Raw genomic sequence first — 23,858 nt, 5'->3', positions numbered from 1 at the left:
AGTTGTTACACAGACGGAAGTACAGAATCGGAAAATTCGAGCATATAGACGTTGTCTCGTACGCCATTTTGACATTTGCTTACTAATTACTTACTAGTCTACTAGATCTAAAATACATTTTTGTATGGAACGTTGTGATTGAGATTATCCTTGAAGTTTATAAGACGTAACAGTAAAGTGTACGTTTATATAGATCTATATTTCGTCTACTGAGTAGTCCATTATAAAGTATAAAATCTAGATAGCTAGACAATGATTCAGTAACAATGTCAATGTGACGGTGTGTCACAATCTAGTCTAAGTCTAGAGTAGACTATAGTAGATTCTTATATTAGGCACACCGTATTCGGGAACTAGGTCAAATTTTTATTTTATTTTTTTATTTGGTGACGGTTTAACTTACAAAAAAACTGAAAGCAGATTCTTATTCTGCAACTAAAGGACTATACTATACTATAAAAATAGATGTGTTTCTTTGAATTACCACTCATAGTCAAGATTTTATTTTAAAATAAATCAGGTCACTTCATGCTCCTATAATAAACGCAGTTTTTGTGCTTTCTCCTTTAGCACACATCGAGCACCGTTAAGAAACACCACTATGTTATTGCTAATAAATTATAATATGTGTTAATTAAAAATTATTTAGATTGTATTAAAATTAAAAGAAGTAGATCTAGATTCTCTTCTGCAATATGTATTTATAGTATATTGCCTCTCTCTCTCTCTCTATATATATATATATATTTAATAATATATATATATATAATATATATATATATATGCCTACCTATATAATCTATGTGTAGAAACAGAAATAAATCTATATAATTATAGATCTATAAATTAATTATTACAATTTAACAAACATGATATTTTCAACTAGGCTACATGTATTCTCTGTCTCTTTCTTTTAATTCCCATCCAAGGACCCTCTTCTTTTCATAAATTGGATGTTCGTTTTGTTACATCCCCTCCCTCCCATAGATGCTTATAATTCTTTTCATTACTCTCTCCCCCTTCCCTCCACTGCCTGTATGATAGGTTGTGACACTACACGCTTAGTGTATACCTCTCCTCACCACCAGCGCTCGCCTGGCGTGATCACCTGCAGTGGGTATGGTCTCTGGCTTCAAATTAGCAGCCCGCACTTTTTCTTTCATTCATAAATTATATATTCTAGATATCTCGATCTAGGTCACATTTATTTATTTAAAAAAATCATAGATTTATTAATCCCAATAATATTTCTTATTACGATTTTGCCTTGTGCACTATAGGAGAATGTGTTTAATTCATTATTATTCATTGAAACACCTCCTTTTTTAATTTTATTTAACAGCTAACAGTATGAATGTGATTGGAATGTCTTTCTAAAGATGTTTGGAAGCTTATTTTGATAGATCCACCAGCCTACGATCAAACAGGCTCATAATTTAGCCTTCATCCCTTATATGGGTATAAATTGCCGGGGAAGTTAACTCTTACAGTGCGGCGTTACTCTCAGCAAGTAAATCCCGGAAAGCTTCATTTTTTTTCTATCAAAATAATTCGCACCGAAAGAGTTAAAACAATAGCTTTACATACTTGGTTACCGAGAATCTAAAAAACTGCCATCTGCTTTGGAAAAGCGGAACAAAAATACAGGAACTTATCTAAAATTGGACATGCACTGTCCCGAAACATCGTTTTTAGCTCCAAACATAAAAACAAATTAATTATAAACAAAAAAAGTGACGTGTTTCTTAAAGGAGAATTCGATGACCTGTGCCTAATATAAGAAGCTACTATAGTCACTAGAGTAACTTAAAACTTAGATCTAGGTTTAAGTTTATGATAGTTTATCGAACAAGTTAAGCTCAGTTGCCGACATTTCTTATGTTTGAATTTATGTATCTCCGTAAAAATTAGACCTAGAAAAAAACTGATTGTATCTATGAACTCCTCAGGCTCATCTATTTTTCTTAAAGGGTAACTCCGATGGTTTTGACAATTTTTTATATAATATGTGTTTTGATTTATAGATAATGAATATATTATTCTTTTTTTTTTTATTTGCAAGAATAACTTAGTAATTGATGTTTTTGTGACATAATTTTTCTGCGCATCCAAAACAGTCAGATTTTTACTGAATTTCTGTGTGACGTCACGAGTGTGCACTCAAATCCTATTGATAGGGAGGCGAAAAAGAAATTATCTTTGATAAAAAAAATTTCCGTTAGTACATCATTAAAATTATTTAAAATACTTTAAAAGAAATTTCTAATGGTGTATAAATTATGACTGTATGTTTGACCGTAAGAAAATTATGATTTTTTTGTGCTGTTTTGACCTAACATTGGTTGACATGGAAAAAGTGATGAGAGAGCTTGACGCTGGCTCAGCCGGCGAGACACACCCCCAAGGTCAAAAGTTAAAAAGTTGGAATTGAGATTCGTAGACGATAGATCTACTTATTAAATAAGAAATTTAATAGTAGATCTAGTATTCGTAGTAAATTTCTAGCTCACAAATCTGATTCATTTATATTTATGAACTTCAGTTGTTTAAAATGTCTCAGTAGTATCATTAATTGAATTCTTTGGCCTGGAAATCCAATGTATTGTTGGTACTGCACCTGGTATTAACTTCAATTTTTTTTTTTAAATCCCATTTCCACAGCAATGGTTTGAGCATAAACAGGAATTAGCTAATGCCTTTGTAAAATATTTGATCTTCAGGCGAATAAATTTTCCCCATTTTCCCTTTAAAACTTCATCTCTTGGAAACAAATGAAAAGAGACACTAATTTCTGTATCAGCATACTTGGCTTACTTGCTGATTTTATCTCTGTGATTGGAACTACTGCAACAAGCTGAAGAACAATATTTAATTTTCTTCAAGTAGAAATAGAGGTTTATAAACAAAGACCGATTATAAAACAACGTGGAGACTAGATCTAGCTGTGAAGCGTAACAATAAATGCGATCCGATAGGTCTAGATCTAGACTAGAGAGTTTATCGGTTATATAGGTCTAGATCTATATTTAGCCAGCACCCTTGTGACGTCACGTTTTTAAAAACATCTCGCAGAACCCCGTTTTTTGCGGGGCGTGGAGAATTTTCTGTCAAATTTATTAAATATAAAATTTTCAGAGTATTTAAATAAAAAATGATATAATGTTTACTATTACAACTTTTTACGCAGAATTTAAATATGTCAATAACTAAAATTTGAAAAACTATCGGAGTTTCCCTTTAAAAAGTAGACATGTTTTATTCTATTATTACTCATAGATAGTCATAGTTAAACTTATATAATATATTTGATGATGATGTTAAAGTGGGTCAGGTCGATGCTTTCAAAAGCTTAAATTTAAAATTATCGAACATCGTTTTACCGTTAATGCGTTATCTTATCTTATCGAACATATTAAGAAAATATGGAACACATGAGAAGTATGGTGTTTTAAAAGTGTTATAATCTTCAAATTTTTGTGAAAAGTATATTTTGTGTATTTGTGATGTTTCAAAGGAGTGTCTTTGTAGCGCACTATGAGCTTTATCATACTTTATTATGGCAATATATATATATATATAATTTTATAGACTCACGTCTAGATCGAGAAGCACAACTGACTATGTATTTGAGGCTGACGTCACATTTTAATGGTCGATCAATTATTGATGATCTCTTGATACAGTGTCTTGACTGTTTCTCTCCCCCCCCCCCCCCCTTTTTTTTTTTTAACCTACCAGGGGTGCCACTTTTCCGGAATAACCCGGAAATCCGGGTTTTGAGGGGTCCAATTTTTTCCCCCTCCGGGTTTGCCTTCTACAATTTTGTTAAAATCCAGGGTTTTAGTTGATTTAGATTTTTTCGAAATTTCTGGTCCTTTTCCCCCGTTAATTTTAGTTTGTTAGTTCCGATCGCGCGAGCCGCCATTTTTAAACAATTTCAACCCGTCACCCGTCTCATATCTCGCGATTCGCGAGACTTTCACTTTGCATGCGCACTAAGCTTTATTGACCGGTACAGTGTTTTTAGTGTCAAAATAGTGTAAGCATTCTAGATCTATAGAGAATTTCTAGATCTACGGAACGCGCCTCGAATCGGCTCGATTTAGAGTCTACAGACATGCCTGCAGTCCCGCATTATGCGGAACCGTCCCGCAAAAGCATCAATAAAGCTCACATGTTCCGCCGTTCCGCATTCACGTTTTTTTGTTCCGCCAAGTCTGAATTCCGACACAAAAAAAAATAAAAAAATCGCCGATTTTTCATTATTTATTAATAGTGCGAAATGAAAATACTGAATGAAAATAAAATATATATAGGTCTGTGTTTATTGTTTACATTTCATCTTCTCCCGGACCCGGTGTGTCCTAAATTTACGAAGATTATAAGATATGGTTGAGCTAGATCTGGACATAGATGTAGATCTAGTACTCTAGGTCTAGATACTAGATCTATTCTTAGAATCTAGTAAGTGCTAATAATCCAAATGTTCTATTCAAATCCCTTTCTTTTCCTGACAATGGCTCTACACTCTACTCTAATTCTATTTGAGTATTAGTCTAGACCTAGACTCTAGAATCACTCTAGACTAGAGACGTCTTGTACTAGATCTAGATTCTAGATCAATATTCTAGTACAATACTGTCAATACAAAGTAGTAGAGACGACTCTAGATCTAGATCTATTCTAACACATGTAACTCACTGTCTACTCTAGTTAGTAACACTAACTCAACTGGTTTCTAAGTAAAAGGATTTTTTTTAAAATACGTTATTAAAGATCTAGATCTACACCTAAATGATAATAATGTAATTAACTTAGACACAGTAATGCTAAGGCCTAAATAAGGCTATCTATATTATATCTACTTATTACTTACATTATTTACAAAGTCTAAATTGGGATCTAGGGCTAGGCCTAGCACTAGATTAGATTACTAGATATTATAACTAGATGATACTAACTAAATCTACATCTATCTACAGAAATAGACTTAAAAGGTGATAGATCTCTAGATTTCTATGTAACTATGTATCATTATCATGATTATGTAATAAATTTAGTTCTCAATAAGTCCATAGATCTAGACATAAATATTTAGATCTATAATATAATTATTATAATATGTGTTCTTAGACTTAGAGGACTTATTAGATGTAGGTCTATTCCTAGACTAGTAGACAGACTCTTAAATTATTTTAGATCTAGAACTAGAGACAACTTCTAGAGTGACTAGAGTAGAGCCCTAGAAAAGGATAGATAATCAAGTAGATCTAGAATAATCTAGATCTAGTCATTAGAAATTAGAATAATTAGATTTAGATCTAGTACTAGTAGTAGTAACTAGGTAATTAGAATAGATTTTTTTTAGAATTCATCACATAGGAGTTAGAACTATTGATTTCAAACAAAGGATATAATTATGAATTAAAGGTTTTCTTACTTTTAATTATAGTATACTATTTACATCTAATGTATAAGAAGCAAACCAGTATTGTTATTAAAGTAATATAATTGAAGTTTTATTTATATTGCTAGCAGTATGGCTGACAAACGTAAACGTGCATATGTTCCACATTGGGGCCCAAAGTTCCACATTTTCAACCTGAGTGTTCCACATTCTGGGTCTTGGGGGTAGGCATGTCTGAGTCTAGATCTATTTCTATGATCAATCTAGATCTGATCTAGACTGTAAAGTCTTGTATTTAGTATTTATTAGAATAGTCTAGATCTACTCGCGTACCTAGCGGCTAGTCCTAGAGCTAGAAATAGAAAAAAAAATTCAAGAGTGAGAAATTATAGATCTATATATTTCTTTCAGTGTTTTATATTTTAATATTTGTAGGCCTATAGGTTCTATATAGACATAGAGCCTTAGCCTATGACCCTATGTCTAGAGTATTATAGAAGTAGGATCTAGATTTAGGATATTTACATCGTTTTTAGATCAGAACTAGAATCAATGATTGAAGAATTAAATCACCTGAAGACTTAAAGACCAACTGAAGAGGTTTTGGGGTCAGACGCGGAAATTGGTGTAATACTTTTTTTTAGTTTCATAATGCTTAAAAAAACATACATACGAAATATTAGACATATATTCTTTGTAATTATTTAGATATAAACAATTTAATATGCGTTTTAGGGACTATTAAATTTCACAATCTCGAAGCCATTCGAGATCAGTATTTCCCAGACAACCAAGGTCGATGACGTAGTTTAAGGGAAATTAGGTCAAATTTTTCAGTTTATGGCTTAGCTTATTTCCCTATTCCTTTTTACAGGAATGCCAGTTTCTGAAAACAAAGGCGACTAAAACACACCAATTTATAAAAAGTGGATGTTAGAGTTGGGGAAATTAGGTCAAATGACGCAATTTATTGCTTTGCATGTTAGATCTACTGTTTGTCGGCTTATTCTTGGTCTAGTCAAGCGAACAGCGTTTCAGCCCACGCAGTACCGCGCGCCTCAATTCGTTTTAGTCAAGTTACGCAATTTATGGCTTATGTTACTGCTTCAGGCGTATTCTAGTTCTACATCTACTGTTTTTGATCAAGAGCTAGATCTTCTTTTCTCAGATCATTAATGATGTATGAAGTAGACCTAAATTTAATTAGATGAAGTCTAGATCTAGGAATAGTAGTAGGCCTATTGGATATTTAGAGATTAGACCTATCTATATAGATCTATGTAGACTGAACCGATCGAGGTGCTGGGCCTAGATCTAGAAAAACAAAGTTTAAAATTATATACTCTATCTATACACTGAATAGTGATTATTAACCTATAGCCGTCCCTAAATAGGCCAGATATGGGGAAAAAACAACATTAATTACAATGTTGAGCTCATTCAATGTAGTTATTGTAGTACACGATTATATTTAGTTTGAATCTTTAGAGTCACAACCTCGTACAACACTAGCAAATAGCTTTAACCTTAACCTAGACTTAAAGGTAGTCTGATTTAGATCTACTAGATCTAAATTTCTAAAAACAGGCAAAAATTAGACCTAGATCTACCAATTCTATATTATTATTAATATACGAAATATGGATTTTGTTACACTCTTACTTAAATAGTTCTATAAATCTATATGTAAAAATTGAATTTTCATTTATCTCACAAATAGAATCATTAGATAGTTAAGTTAGCAAGTTAATCTGTAACTGTAACAAAGTTTTAAATTGTGTTTAGACTATAAATAGAAGAGATTATCCTACTGGAAAAGGAGTTGTTTTTGTTTTCTTTTCTCTGGGAAGTGGAAAATAAATTGTGGCATCAATATAATATTCAGTAATGCATATAGGCTACTGTTGATGTAGTTATGCAACTCATTTTATTAAATTTTAGTAACCCAATTATTGCCAGTTAATCACTGAATATATATATTTTATTGTTATTAAAAAATGCAGAGCTATTCATAATTTAAAGTGTTAAATAAATAAGGCTGGCAGTCGAGTCGAAAGATTAATGAGGAATGCAGTATTTTCCATGGCTACGCAGCCCTAGCTGGTGGTCAATTTAAATGTTCTTTACGACGTCTACGTCTTCCCTCGGCAGTGGATTTTCTTTTGGCCTCTAATGAGTAATATCTATTCCACCTTGCAATTTCTAATAAGTAGCATCATTCAAAGAATGAGATCCAACTCTTATTTTTTTAAAATGTAACCCCTGTACAGATCAAGTCATCATTGCTATGGACATTCAAAACTGCAATAACATAGAAATGATCAAAATTTCAATACGTTTCGAAACGCAGAAAGTTGTGTGGTTTGCGCTCCGAACTGTCTTCTCTGTGGTCTCAGGTTCAAACATTGACCACTGCCATTAACTAACATCCTGCTGGAGTTTTGGGCTATGACATAATAATATTAAATCCTGATTCGAAGCTTTGTCTAAACCTAGCAAGTGAAAAGGAACATACTAAAATAATGTTGTGTGTATAATGAACTCTATTAAAATGTGATTTTGTATTTACATTTATTGGTATTTATTATATACAATAAAATTGTAGAATGTTTCTGTGATTTGTTTCAAAATAGAAACAGGGAATATTAACTCTTCTTGTATTTCCAAAATGATGAAAGATCCATCTAGTAAACTTGTCTGTATGCCACATGTCATATGTTTTCTCTAAAATAGATTTTTAAAAATTTATTTATTAACATTTATACTTAATTATGTATACATATATATAGAACTAGTGGTTTTATATATATATATATATCTTATATGTTATACTGATTATCTGATCTAACATAAACATCTAACTCTTATTGTTCTTAATAATAATAAATTACTTAGGTTGCAAAGTTCGTAAAGTAAAGTTAATTTGATCGTAATCTTGTACTTAGTAAAGATTGAATAAAATTCAAAGTCGAATTTTTTTAAAATACAAAAGCTTAATTTCCACTTATTTTCCTTATTCCCACCCAGACTAGGCCCTGCGCAATCAGTTTCACATAAGGCCCCGCAATCGTTAGGACCAACCCTGTTTAAGTTTAAGACATGTCACATATTTAATATTACCAATATAAATGATGACTTATTATTTTTTAGGTCTAAGGTCTAGCCTTATTAATAAGTATAGTAAGGGCTAGTAGAGGGCTATATTAGAATTAGATCTTTTTTATAAATATATTCTATAGATTTAGCTTAGGCTTTAGGTTTAGTCCTTGACTAATATAATATAATATTTATTTATAAATATCTATGAATAATCTTTATGCTAGGACACTACTCATTAGGTCTTACTACTCTTACAATTAGATCTAGTACTATTACAGAGATATACAAATTCAAGCATTAAAAAATGTTGGCGATTGGGCTTAGACTTAACATAGATCACAGAGAGGGTAGTCTAGATTACTCTAGATCTACTTAAATCTACTAGTTTATAAACTATTACTCTAGTGTCTCTAGTATAAGTATTAAACTCTATTAGTATTACTACAAGTCAAAGTCAAGTATTATTATTATATAAACTAGATCTAGTGAGTGACTAGTAAAAGTGTTAGAAGGCCTAGCTAGAATTAGATCTAGAAATAGATAGATCTATCCATTTAGTTTTGTTATAATAAAAATTATAATAGACTTATACTTTTAGTATACTAGTATAGTTTATTATTATAATTTATGGTAGATCTAGAATCTACTACTATCTAGATCTAGTCATATTAATTGACTGTCTACCCCCTAGCCTAGTAGTCTAAGTCAAGTCAAAGAGTCTAAGTCTAAGTAGTCTAGTCCTCTCTATTAATCTATCAGATCGATAATAATTATATTAATTAAATAGTCTGCTCTATAATATATTTAGAAAAAGTAGAAGACTATCTTCAGGGCATTTTGGTGCATTCCATGATAAGTATCATTTAAAATTTTTTGACAGCTAGATTTAGATAAGTATATCATCTGAATCGCTATCAATAACGTATCCAGCCATGTCTATTTTTATTTACATTTTCTCAGTCCATTACAAGACGTCACTTCCGGTTTCGGCCATTGAAGCTGATTTTCAAATCTCGTTATTTTTTCCACTTTCAAATTACTTTTTCTAATATAAATACGCTTTTCTAAAATCTCAAAATTTTAGGAACTAACTTTGATGCTATCTACTGTCTGAATCAATCGCTATCTCAATTTCGAAAAAAACCTCTTCAGTTGGTCTTTAAGTTTCGTCTTAGAGGCTAGAAAAAATAGATCGATTGGTCAATAGATTTATACAAATAAATTATAATTATGTATAAGTTATAAGCAGTCCAGCACATTCTAGCCATCTAGGTCTACATTTAAATATTAGAAACTAAATCTCAATGTTCATTTTGGAGTAGATCTGGACTAAATCTCAAAATCAATTTTATCTTGTTGCAATAGATTTACAGGTCCATGCATGTACATTGATGGAATCAGTTTTATCAATATTGATTAAAGTAGGCTGCTTCAAATGAATAATGAGGGAAAAAATGTTAAGAGAGAAACATCATTTAAAATAACTGGGGGGGGGGGGTACAAACATTGTTAATATAAAATTGTACTAAATCCTCTTAACTTGTATTACAAGCTTTATCAATAAATACACACAAACTCTATTTATTATAATGATAGGCTTACTAATTACATATTTAAAACATGGGGGGCATATTATGATATAGATCTAGGTGGTAATTTAATATTGTTCTTCTTTCATAAAATTTTGGTGCTTAAATTGTATATGTGGTACGTTTCAGGGTTGGTAAAGTTTGGGGTTTATGATTTCAGGGTTTGTAAAATTTGGAAATTCTGGTTTCAGGGTTTACTTGGTCTCATGGGTGGCACCCCTGTAACCTACCAAAGACATTTTTATTTCAAAATACCATATCTACATTCTATACCCAGGGTTCCCGCGGCCTCCTGATTTTTCAGGAGCTCCTGGAAATCAGGGGGGTTCGAGTTTAAAAACCCCTACCAGGGGGGTTCGCAGTTAAATTACACTCTTCTAAAACATAAAACAAAAAAAAAATGCAAACTACAAACCCCCAAATTTCACGAGCACAGTTAATGAAGATTTTCATTTTTAAACCCCCCTCCAAAATTTACGATAAACCCCTCAAAATAAAAAAAGAAAATTACACACTCAAAATTCTATGAGCGTAGCCTCTTTAATATTAAAAACAAAGAAAATTATACACTCAACATGTTATGAGTGTACTCAAAGGGGTTTTGAGTTTAAACTCCCCTCCAGTGGAGTTTGAAGCTAAAGAATACCTCTTCAATATAAAAAAAAAAGAAAATTACACACTCAGAAATCTATGAGCGTAGCAAAAAGGGGTTTTGAGTTTAAACCCCTCGTAAGCGGGGTTTGAAGCTAAAAATACATCTTCAATGTAAGAAAAAAAGCAAATTACGCACTCAAAATGCTATGAGTGTTGCCAAAAGGAGTTTTCAATTTAAACCTCCCTTCAGAGTGGGTTGATGCTAAAAAAATTCCTCTTCAATATAAAAAAAAAAAGCAAATTACACAATAAATTATTTGAGCGCAGCCAAGACAATTGGGGGATTTGAGTTTAAATCCCTCTCCTACAGATGGCCTTTTTAAAAGTTAAAAACCCCTCCAGATGGTTTTGAACATAAAACTTCCCTTTTTGATATAAAATCTAAAGCAATTTACAGTCACATTAATAAAGTGCAGTGAATAGTCATCTGCCGAATTTAAAAAAAACAACATAACTCCAGAGATTTTTTAGTTTAAAATCTCCCAACAGATGATTTTGACGATAAAACTTCACTTTTTTTTTTTTTCAATATAAAATCTAAAGCAAACTAAAGTCACTTAATTAGGCTACACATTTCTACAAGTTGTGGGCTCAATTAATAAAGTGCAGTGAATAGTCATCTGCCGAAATTGAAAAACAATAAATGTGGCTCAACAAAGATGGCTAAAACAGATTTTAAAAGTCAGTTATAGAGATCGGGTGTAAATCAAGGAAATCCTATGCCGAACTGGGAGTCGACCCCTTAGTAAGATTGTGACAGAGCATCGCATGAGGTTTGCTGGACATGCTCTCCGACAAAATGAATTAGGCATAAGAAGAGTTGCGATGACATCCTAGTACAACTTGGCGCCACACATTCATGGAGGTCCTAAGAGCAGGTGGGAAGAGGCTTCAGACATTACCAGTGACAGATTTTTGTGGAAACACTTGACGCTCCCCCAGACCCGCCTGCTGGCAATGGCGGGGGGTTAGCTCCAGGAAGAACCTATTCTAGGGCACAATAAGAGCCGAAAGAATGATGGGTCAGAATGTAATAAAGATTATGTACACACACACACATACATACATATAAATATATTTTTTCGCGCGCGGGGGGGAAATCCTGGCTACGCTCATGGTAGTGCAAATAGGCTTATTGGTTTACAAGTACTTTTTTACTCTTTAATCAGTTACTTTTGAATTAGCTAATTTGAAAAGGAAAAAAAAATTGTATACATGTACATGGTATTTCAATATTTATTACTAAATATAGATATAGTTCGTGTTTTCCGCTCCTGAAAAAACAACTGTAGCAAGCGACAGGTTAAACAAATAGTTGCAAATATTTCTCAGTCTAATTAGAAGCATAATATATAGGTTTTGTTTAGCTGAAGCATCATTGGCATTAAAAAATACACTTAACCCGTGACTCACTTCACTCTTCCCAAGAGGTAAAAAAAAAAAGTGACCTTTTTATACCGGGTACCAATATTACCAATGCACTTTGAATATAAGTAACAAAATTATCCTCGGGTGAAAATGAAACTAAATATAACTTAACTATAAAGAAATGGATGATGCACAATAGGAATGGACTATATATATATATATAAATTGATTCATATAGATCAAGTGATATTTATGAAGCTTATATCAACCATAATAAACAATATAAAGCCTAGGAACAAGTCAATGGGCATAACTGGTGTGCAGTATAGAATATTTCTGATTTAAAAAAAAAATCCACTACTAGATTCACACTTCAAGATCTAACTTCTTTATAAGCATTTAAAAACTTACTTTAAACATATTAGGAAAAATATACACATCAAAATAAATCTGTGTTTTCTAGATTATGCCCCTTTAATGATATAATATGGGGTTAGAACTATTGATTTCAAACAAAGGACATAATTATGAATTAAAGGTTTTCTTACTTTTAATTATATTATACTATTTACATCTAATTTATAAGAAGCAAACTAGTATTGTTATTAAAGTAATATAATTGAAGTTTTATTTATATTGCCTACAGTATGGCTGACAAACATAAACGCATTTATGTTCCACATTGGGGGCCCTGAATTCCACATTTTCAACCTGAGTGTTCCACATTCTGGGTCTTGGGGGTAGGCATGTCTGCTGTGGATCGCGACCCCCTTGGGGGTCGATTGACGATTTGGCAGGGGATCGTCAAAGACCACTGAAAAAATGGATTGTTTTTGTCTATTTTTCTATTGCTGTCTGTGTGTGCGTGGGGGATCGCAAAAGGGGTTGCCAAGCTTAAAAGGTTGAGAACCACTGTGTTAGAGGCTGCTACATCTTAGTTTTATTCATAACAAGCATAGTTTTTACAAATCTCATATGTGTCTGGTACAGATCTCATAAACATTTCTCCCACTTCTCATTCTCAGATCAAGTTTGCGCCATTGTTGTTAAATACAATACATGAATCAAGAAAAAATTTAACCAATAAAGTATCTTATTTTTGCTTGTTTAATATATTAAAAAAATATGATCACTTTTTTATTGCAAACAATAAATTAAAAATAATACTTAAGCTTTTCATTTCATTTGCTGATACAACATAAATCCTCTCAACAATTGAAGTGTAAATCATAAACTCATGTTAAGAAATAAACATTTTCTTTGCTCAAATTTATTTATTTTTTTAATTTACAATTTGAAATAATTGTAATCTAAAATATCATTGGTTTTAAATAAAACACATAACATAAACATTTTTTTCATGCAGAAGCATTCTAAACACTTTTGAGAGTTAAAAAAAATACTTGTCAGCAAAGAGAGTGGCTGATTATTGAGCATTAACCTTTTTTTGGTGATCACTCAAGTTATGAAATTATCTGGGTGAGTCAATATACCTGTTGATGATTCACTCTCTAAGTTATTGTTACTGGAAGTAAAATTACGTTGAAACGTTTATCACCGCTAACATAAAAATAGTTCCCCACTAGACTTCAGTTTCTACATCAATTAGTATATTTTTTTTTTAAATTACTTAGATTGGAAATAGTTATTTTATTGGGCCTCTAATTTTTGCTTTTTTTTTTTTTATCTAGTGTGATAGAATATTCAAATATGGCAGACGAACTTGACGTTGAAGCTATGCTAGAGGCACCTTACAAAAAGGAGGTAAGTTGGTGTTTTTCTCTTTTAGAAATGTAGGCTAAAGAGAGGAGAAAATGGCTAAAAAAATATTTTATTTTTTTTTCAAACTTTTCATTTCAAAAGTGAGAAAGATTCAAAACCAAAACAACAGTAAACTTTTATAAATTTTTAAGCATGTTTGTCTTTATTACCCAAAACTTATTACGCTAAAAATTTTCTTGGGAGACAATTGTTTTTTTAAACTTAAAATAATGATTCAGTGTCTAAGTCTCATTTCAGGATATCTTTGTATTCAAGGTGTGACTTGAAACAGCTTTTGGTTATATTTCCCTTTAAATGCCTATCTGATCATCTTGCACTCATTTGTCTCTGAGATAAAGGACAATAATTATCAAGTAAACACTTTTGTTGTTTTTTTTTATATTTATTAATGCAAATTTTTCTTCGGTTATTTCTCTCTTACCCTTACCCCAATTCCTTGTTGCGCTGTGTTCCTGATAACTTCATATGATGTTTTTGGATATTCAGGAAGAAGGAAAAAATGAAAAGTCTTCATCATCTTCAAGAAAAGAGAAGAAGTAAGTGCTGTTGGTAATTTTTTTTTTTTTTTTTTGTTGAGATTTTAGAACTTTTTTGGGGGTAAGGAGTATCTTGTTCTGATCATCTGTGTATCATCACTTTGGAATTTTAAAGGTAAATTTTACTAATTATTTTTTGCATACGTGTGCTGTAATACCAGGAGCTAAGTTTGTGTATCTCAAACATTTGAGTTGTCTTGTTTATACTTCCATTCTTTTTGGAGTCACAGGACTAGATTGTCATTGCCAGTCATGTCGCCACACTGAGGTTGATATCAGTGTACTGATACTGAAATTCTTTAGGATTTCACTGAGTTTATACATTTTCTCATTTCAGGTGAAGGCTATAACTTGAAAATTAACAAGTTCTACTAATGGGGTTCTTATGAAGAAAAAAATCCTACTGCGTCCGTCTATAAATATTTCTTTTTTGTTTGTAGGCACTCATCTTGGTTCCAAGAACATTGGGCTCATTAAAGCCAGTAATATTTCATTAATATTTACTTGATAAATCTAATTCGATTTCTTGTTGTGTTGGCATAGGTGCCCCTCTATCTTGTAATGGAGAACTTTGAAATAGATGAAAACCTGACATGATTGTGTTGCCAGGTATGTGGTCTTATCCTAGCACACTTAAATCCCAGCAAAAATAAAAAAAGCTTAGCACTCAGAGAAGTGACCTACATCGAACAGAATAATTAAGGATGACTTGGATCTTAATACTTTATGCAGGTGTTAGCAGTGATTTATTTGCACCGTTCGACCTTTCCTTTCAATTTCAAGTGTCGCATTTTGATAAGGTGCATAAGCGGTTCACAAGATAAGCATTTGACTTAATTCACTTAAATGTTTTTGTGGTAATTTTTTAAAAATACAGAATCCTTAAATTTTGAATAATCCTTTTTAATATAAACTGAAAAGAATTAAACTTTGCAACTTTCTATAAGGTATCATTTATATTTAATACAATTTTTTTCTTTATATATATATATATGTGTGATTAAATTATATATATATATATATATATATATATATATATATATATATATATATATATATATATATATATATATATATATATATATATATGTGTGTGTGTGTGTAATAAAAAAATTACATATTTTTCATTTATTTTTTATTTTATTTTTATTTTGTTTGTTTTTTTTAGAATTATAAATTGGAAAGGTCAATTTTTCTTGAATAATAAAAAAAATCTATTTACCAGTATAATGAAAATAATTTTTGATGAAAGCTTATGATTAATTTTTCTCTATTTTTATTTTTTGTTCTCAGAAAGAAAAGAAGCAGAAGTAGAAGTAGAGACAGAAGCAGAAAAAGGTAAAGCAATGGGTAGAAAATTTCTCTATTTAACAGCTCCTAATTTTAATGACTTAAAATTAATTTTAATATATTCACTACTATTTGTGATTTTTTATCTTCTAAACAAAAAAAAAGGTAACTACTAAAAAAAAAAAAATTATGTATTTAACTTATTATTAATTAGAGAAGAAAAGAAAAAGTAGAAAAATAAGTTTCCAAAAAAATATTCTTTTAATACCCTAAGAACAAAATCATGGCTTTCAGAAATAATCATTTTACTGTGTAGTTCTCTAACTCAAGCACTTTTGTATCCAAAAAAAAATAAAATTGCCCTTGTTTCACTAAAACATTTTTCTTAATTGAATCAAGACCTAGAGTTTTTTCCTCCCGATGCCGGTGCTTATTATCGCTGTTTATCACTGCGGTAACCTTCGTGTTTTTTTGTTTTTTGTTTTTTTTTTCGGTTACATTGAGCTGACCAGTGACTGTGCGTCTTTCACCCACTTGTGAAGCGCGACATCGTGATTGAAAACGGCCTTGGCTCAATGCAGACATGCCTACAGTCCCGCATTATGCGGAACCGTCCCGCAAAAGCATCAAAAAAGCTCACATGTTCCGCATTCACGATTTTTTGTTCCGCCAAGTCTGAATTCCGACACCAAAAAAAAAAAAAAAAATCACTGATTTTTCATTATTTATTAATAATGCGAAATTAAAATACTGAATGCAAAATAAAATATATATAGGTCTGTGTTTATTGTTTACATTTCATCTTCTCCCGGACCCGGTGTATCCTAAATTTACGAAGATAAGGTTGAGCTAGATCTAGACATAGATCTAGTACTCTAGGTCTAGATACTAGATCTAGATCTATTCTTAGAATCTAGTAAGTGCTAATTATGCTAATAAGCCAAATGTTTCATTCAAATCCCTTTCTTTTCCCGACAATGGCTATACTACTTAGTCTACTTACTACTGTACTAGTCTAGACTAGAATTGCATTTGCCGTATTGCCACTATTGGAGTCTATAATTAGTATAATCAGAGTATTGTCACTATTCTATCAGTAACTAACACTAACTCAACTGGTTTCTTAGGTTTCTAAGTCCTAAGTAATCTAGAAAAGGATTTTTTTTTTAAATACGTTATTAATGACCTAGATCTAGAATCTAGACCTAAATGTAATTAATTTTATTAGACACAGTAAGGCTAAGGCCTAAATAAGGCTACAGTTAGATCTACTATTCTACTTATTAGTATTATTACATAGTCTAAATTAATTATTAGTTTAGTTTCTAGATCTAAAAGTAAAAGTAGGACTAGCACTTCTGCTAAATCTCTAGAGATCTATCTAGAAATAGACTTAGAAGGTGATAGATTAGATTCTAGTTTATTATGTAATAAATTTACTATTTATTTAGATCTAGTTCTCAATAAGTTGAATAAGTCTATAGATTAGTATAGATCTAGTCAAATCTAGTCTGACTAGACATTAATATTTAGATCTATAATCTATAATATTATTTTTATAATCTGTGTTCTTAGACTTATTAGGACTTATTAGATGTAGGTCTAGACTAGGTAAGTCACTAGTAGACTCTTAAATTATTTTAGTTAGATCTAGAACTAGAGACAACATCTAGAGTTATTAGAGTGATTAGAGTAGAGCCCTAGAAAAGGATAGATAATCAAGTAGATCTAGAATAATCTAGATCTAGTCAGTAGATTTATATCTAGTAGTAACAAATAAAAATAGATATAGTAACATTTGAGTCTAGGTCATTAGAATACATTTTAGTTAGAATTCATCATTTAGGAGTTAGAACTATTGATTTCAAACAAAGGACATAATTATGAATTAAAGGTTTTCTTACTTTTAATTATAATATTTACATCTAATTTATAAGAAGCATGCTATTGTTGTTTTTAAAGTAATATAATTGAAGTTTTATTTATATTGCATACAGTATTGCTAACAAACGCGTTTATGTTCCACATTGGGGCCCAAAATTCCACATTTTCAACCTGAGTGTTCCACATTCTGGCTCTTGGGGGTAGGCATGTCTGCTCAATCATTTCACCTAGCAATATTTTTCTGAAGGTAGCGTACAAATGGTTGTTTCCTTTCATTGTTACGACTGAAGACGAGCTAGATCTAGTCTGTATTGACTATTGTCTATAATTAGAGCAATTACCAGCCTAATGTGTAGGCTACACCCCACCGGGCCCTCCCTCACTGAAAATCTTCTTGTTCTAGCACGAAGCAGGACGTTTTGGCATGTATTGTTTTGGTCACATAATTTACATTCATTGTATTATTTTTTTTAAATAATCATACATATCTTTGTTTTGTATTGTGTTTGTGTGGAGCATATTTTTCATGTACAGAACAATAGATATTTTTGTCAGTTATTTTTGGTTATTAAGTTTATTTATATATTGTTAAATCACTAATATTACACAAGACCAGGTTGCCATCCATACTTCACAGAATGCTTGCCTGAAATAGTCAAAGAAATTAGAACTTTTTTTGGGGAGGGTAGAATGTATTTTTTGTTTATCTTGGTATAATATAGTGGAAAAATGTTTATTATACATTTTTAAACATATTTTTAAGCGAAAAACGTTAGTAGTTTTTGTACATTATATATAAATTATTTGAATAATTATTTTTTATATCTGCTAACAAAACGTATGTGAACTATTAGAAGTCCATTAATCAATGTGACTTATGATTTACATCATTTTCTTTAATAAACCTTGGGCTGCTCTTGGAATTAAAGATTAAGATTATAAATTCACACCTAGTGATGTCAAGAGGAGTGCTAGAAACAGATTATCGTCTTACCCACGAGAGAGGGAAGGGGTGGAGGAAAGAGTATATACAAGGAGTGGAACGTGCCCAGAAGAGAGGGGTTGGGATAGGTGTAACAGATAATGACCAGTCCGAAAGAGATGATCGCCAGGCGCATGACGCCAACGATCAGTGCTCGGTGTTGGTTTTATCTTCATATGTTTGACTTAACCTGCGTCAAGGGGAGATGTCACCCAAATCACCCCTAACCCAATTTCTCAAAATATATCTTTTAACAGTATCTTAGCTTGTTGGAATATAAAACTAATGTCAATTCATTTTTTTAAATGTTAGTTGGAAAGAAACCAAAGAATGCCCTCCAGTGTGCTTAGCAGAACTCACATATAATTAAAGGGGAGGGGATAGCATGTCATTACCTTTCAGGAATCTGACTTATTATATATTCATGAAATAAGCAAAACCTTTATTAAAAAAAAATTAAAACATTCTCTGGACGGTGCTAGAATTCATAATATACATGCAATATTATAGTAGAGTGAAATAAACATTGTTATAAAAGCTACATGCTTATTAAATTATCATCAAATTATATCTCGCGCCAAAACGTCACATACTGGTCCTAGCATATAGAACAAGGAATGTGCCTTTATCTTTGTGTCTTTTGGAATATTTTATTAGGTATAGATCTACTGTAGCTTTAACAAAAATATTTTGCACACAGCTGTAAAAAGTCTGTAGAGTTATTTCGGTCGTAATTTACTTAAAAACTGATACTGTCAACAAAGCTGTAAAAGATTATCCATTTTTATCTTTAAAGTTAGCTTTTTTTTTTTTTTTTTTTTGGTTTCTAAACAAATACAGCTCTTTTTTGACAACATACCAGACAGATAAACCAATGTTACCATTTATGTATGCTGATCTGCATAACATAGCATTCATCATCCCTAAGCGATTTATACAACAAGAAAAACTTTACAGTATTAAAAGTACAAATGACATTTTGTCATTGAAATTGGATGAACTTCAGATTCTTAATTTTTAATCTGGTTGTAAGAAAACCCTAGTAGAATCTGCTGCCCAATTCCTCTCTAATTCACCATTACACTACTCTGTTGTGAAGGACATCTCATGTCTGGATCCTTCTTTCATGATGGAAAGCAAGTCAACTGCTATAGTAAGAATGTAAATTTTGTTTACAAATCTTTGTCACTTTTTCTTAAATATTATTTCTATAAGCATACAATAGAACACATTTCTAGTTCAAACTATACAATATAAATATGGACGCTCTGATCGGATTTTAAAGCTACTGTTAACACTGCACTCTTTCCATACTGTTATGGGGTTAATTTTATTCATAATATTGCTCAATAGTATTTTTATGTCTCACATTTTGTTTTGATCTAGACATGCATAATAAAACTTTATAGTTAACACATAAAAATTAAATAATAAAAAAATTATAAGGGGAAAAGCTACATTAATAGTAGAACTTAAAAATAAGACCAACTTGAATTGTATTGTGAATTTATTATTAATATTTTAATGGTAGATTTATTAAGTTCTATTCTATGTAATCCATTTTTAGTATAGGGGAATGTTGGTTTGTTTGTTTTTTTTAACTTGAAAAGAATAATAACAATTTTGATATACAAATGATCTTTTATCAACATCTATGCTTTTCATTTAAATCCTGTTGATCAAGTATTAAAAACATATATTTTGTAAACATTCTGTGTGAAACATAAGCTAGTTATAAATGTGTAGGTAGTAAATTTGTCCCTCAATTTTCATTTCAGTTTTGTAATTTTGCATTTAGCCTCAAAATGTATTTTGTTCAAAATTTATGTTATACATTAAAGAAGGTCTGGTTACATTTGTATGCCCCCCCCCCCTCTTTTCTTTATTTTAACAACATAATTTTATTTATTCATTTTATTTTTATTGTTTTAGAAGTCGTGAAAGAAGGTCAAGAAGCAGAGATGCTATCTCTGGAAGACATAGAGATAAGTCAAAAAGCCGTGACAGAAGTCGTAGCAGAGATAGAAAGCGCAGAGAAAGAGTTGGTGATAGGCGTCGTAGTAGAAGTCGTGACCGAGATGTTGACCGGGATAGACGAAGACGTAGTAGATCTCCACGTCTCCCACGAAGACTTAGTAGAAGTCCGATCAGGTTTGTTTTTAAATGTGATAGACTTGAGACTTGATTGAGATTCACAGTATTTTGATTATGCATTCAGGAAATCTGCTAGTTTAACTCATGTACTCATATTCTTGTTTTTTAAAGACATTATGAACTCCTAATAAAAAAGAGATGACTGGAAAAAAAATAATTTGTTGTTCTGTACTAGACATGAAATACTTTCTTATCACGTTGTACAACATTAGGAGTTAACCCTAAACACTAGATTCTATCACAATAGCTGTCAATGTGTTAATCATATGATTTGATGGACTTGTCTGGGAAAAAATATGATATAGTCTTTTCTTTTTTCCAGAACAAAACAACCTGATACTGAACCTAAAAGGTACAACTCTAGTCAATGCTCATTTGTTTTTCCTCTTCTTAAGAGAATTTAAGATTATTATGTTTCATTCAGCTTTTGCTGAGTAATATTGGAGGGCTTTAATTCAATTAATGTAGATGAACTTTTGAGCACTGAATTAATTTATTTAGATCTTTAAAATAGAATTTCTCATTCTTTTTAATTAACCAAGAGCATGCAGCCTTGAATAACAGTTAAATTGTTATTAAATAGTTAATTAGTTATTTTTCTTTCTGTTGTTTTAATAGGAATTTTTAATACTTTTTCTAATAATGTTATAAGTATGCCTAAAATTATTGAATGTTCTATTTTAGATGCCAGTCTTAACTCTTCTGAATTTTTTCCTGATGTAAATAATCACACCCCCTATTTGTAGTGCACTACCTTGTCGTGATTAAATATTAATAACTTTTGTGTTTATTATCCATAATTGATATACAAGGTGTAGAATAAAATGTAAATAGTTAATTTTCAGTATAAACATGGCTGAAAGAAAGAAAAAAATACAGAAGTTTAGCTAAGGAAAACTAGACTAGATATTTATGAAAGAAATAAAGTTTAAAAAGTAATGATGAAAAAGATTTCCAAATTGACTAGTTAGTTCTGAAGGTGATTGGTGAAACTCTCATGGTTATTTCATTTCAGGATTTGTTTTTTACATAGGCATAAATGTGTGAATAATTATTATTTTTTTTATAACATAGAAAATCTACTGGGTTTGTTAAAATAAAATGTGGCCAAATCTTCACTATGTTAAAAATGAAAAAAATTTTAGCTTTTAACATTTCCTTTATTTACAATTTAATAATAAATAATGCATGCTAAGAAAAAATATTTTAAATTAAAATAAAACTCCTTCAGACCTGCCTACACAAATATGAATTAATCCCTTGTGTTACGCATGCTTAGCAGTCACTGAGGTCACCCTAAGCTGTCATATGGGGAAAAAAAAACAAATGGAGGTGTGAAGACATTAAACCCAGATCTCTACATTGATTGGTTCTTGATAGCAATTACAGTGATGGGAATTTTCGGAATTCTGTAAATTTCTACTGATCAAATTTTCTAGCAAAAAAATCCTAAATTTTCCAGACATTTTTTTTTTTAGTTTAAAAAAAATCTGATTTTATTATTTTTCCATTTTCGGAAGAATGCGAAATACGATTTTTGATTTGTTTTGAACATGCGAACATCCGGTCTTTTGGCATAGTTAAAGTTCTATTTTTTTTTAAATTTCATGTTACTGTATTGTCTTTTAAGTCTAGATCTCAGTCTAGAATAGAGTGGTTTGTATCAGTCTAGATAGATATATTCTAGATAAGATATCTAGTTTCTTTAATTTGGACCTAGATATAAAGCATCTGCAAAAAGCTTTCTCCTCTCATCTATATTGGCCTATACAAACAATAGTGCCTTTCATGCATTTTGTGGGCATGTGTGCAGTAATAATAATATATATATGTAGATCTAGATCTAGATTATTGATAAATCTAGATCTATAGTGAGAAATATATATTAAAGTTTTTTTCTATATCTAACTAATAACTAATCAATACTAATGCTTTTAAAGCCCAGTGTGGTAGAGATCCACTTCTTGTAAACAACTTGTATCAGCATGAAAAAGAGTCACATAAGGATTTAGGAAGCCTCAATATGCAGTTTTATTGCTTAGCATTATATTCCTCTGAGTATTGCTCCTCATCTGGTTGTTCTTGCTTGTCTTGCTTAAGAATTCAGCAGAGATTCAGCAGCTTTCTCTCAATTGCTTTTCAAAGCATTTTTGGTGGGCTTCATGAGCAGTTTAATAAACAGTTTCTCCTGTACAAAATTAAATAATCAGTGAAACAAACAGAAGGGTAGCTCATACTTTTTAAGTATTTTCAAAACTCAAGCATGTTTAGATTTTCTAACACATTTATTCTTTATAGCTGTTTGAGAGAGAATTTGTTACAATACCAGTAAAGGAGTTACCTATTATAGAATGGTCAGACTGCCTGGACCCAGATATAAAGCATCTGCAAAAAGCTTTCTCCTCTCGTCTATATGTACAAACAATAGTTCCTTGCATGCATTTTGTATACATGTGTGCAGTAAAGCTTATTCAGTGTAATTATTATGTAATACAACATTAATTAATTTTTTAAAAATTAGCAAAATCTTTTTTTAAGTCGCCGCAACAAGCCAGTTAAAAAAACGGGGGGAGGTAGTTTTAAAAATTTTTGTAAAGTCTGTTCCCATCACTGTTAAAAGCATGTGACAAGAGCCATGACTGATAGTTATAAGCTAAATGTAAATTGCGGGGCCCCTGCCAGGCGCAGACTCAGTTTGGAGCAATCTGTCAAATCGGCCTAAGGTTGGCTCTGAATAATTGATTGGAGGCCCTAGGCCAGGGGTGGGCAACCTTTTACATCCGTGCGCCAATTTCTTTCACTTCTAATTCAGATGTGCCAATTAAATTTTATAGACCAATCAAGTATGGTCATTTTGTACACATTTTGTTTGTTATACACATTTGTGTACATATTTTTGGTTATACATATTTGTGTATAGTAGAGGAGGGGATCTAAAAAAAAAATAAACTTTACGTATTAAGTTTAACATTTTTAGTTTCCATATTTATAATTTTAATTTATGATTTCTGTAATATTAAGATTGACCTCAGTTTGTTTTTTATCATTATCATGATGCTTGCTCGCATCAGTATCTGACAGGCATAACAATTGGCAAATCTTATGCTAGCAGT

At 31.1% G+C, this 23,858-nt stretch overlaps 1 protein-coding gene across 5 annotated transcripts in view; it reads left to right on the top strand.

The window, feature by feature from the left end:
- Positions 1-16: 16 nt before the first annotated feature.
- Positions 17-23,858, top strand: part of LOC106074316 (RNA-binding protein 39-like) — a 31,817-nt gene continuing 7,975 nt past the window's right edge. Inside the window, exons 1-7 of one of the 5 annotated variants that reach the window (XM_056034735.1) lie at positions 17-179; positions 13,484-13,596; positions 13,809-13,881; positions 14,386-14,435; positions 15,729-15,773; positions 20,524-20,742; positions 21,068-21,097. In XM_056034735.1, the coding sequence (XP_055890710.1) occupies positions 13,583-13,596; positions 13,809-13,881; positions 14,386-14,435; positions 15,729-15,773; positions 20,524-20,742; positions 21,068-21,097 (431 nt within the window). In that variant the 5' untranslated portion in view covers positions 17-179; positions 13,484-13,582. Of the gene's footprint in view, positions 180-13,483; positions 13,597-13,808; positions 13,882-14,222; positions 14,253-14,385; positions 14,436-15,051; positions 15,236-15,728; positions 15,774-20,523; positions 20,743-21,067; positions 21,098-23,858 lie in introns of those variants that run through there. The other 4 variants (XM_056034736.1, XM_056034737.1, XM_056034740.1 and 1 more) reach the window with 4 other exon arrangements.

The sequence above is a fragment of the Biomphalaria glabrata genome, chromosome 7 (assembly GCF_947242115.1).
Source record: "Biomphalaria glabrata chromosome 7, xgBioGlab47.1, whole genome shotgun sequence".
NCBI classification, from domain to species: Eukaryota; Metazoa; Mollusca; class Gastropoda; family Planorbidae; genus Biomphalaria; species Biomphalaria glabrata.
The sequence above is the reverse complement of the archived record's forward strand: the minus strand, read 5'-3'. Positions and strand labels throughout refer to the sequence as shown.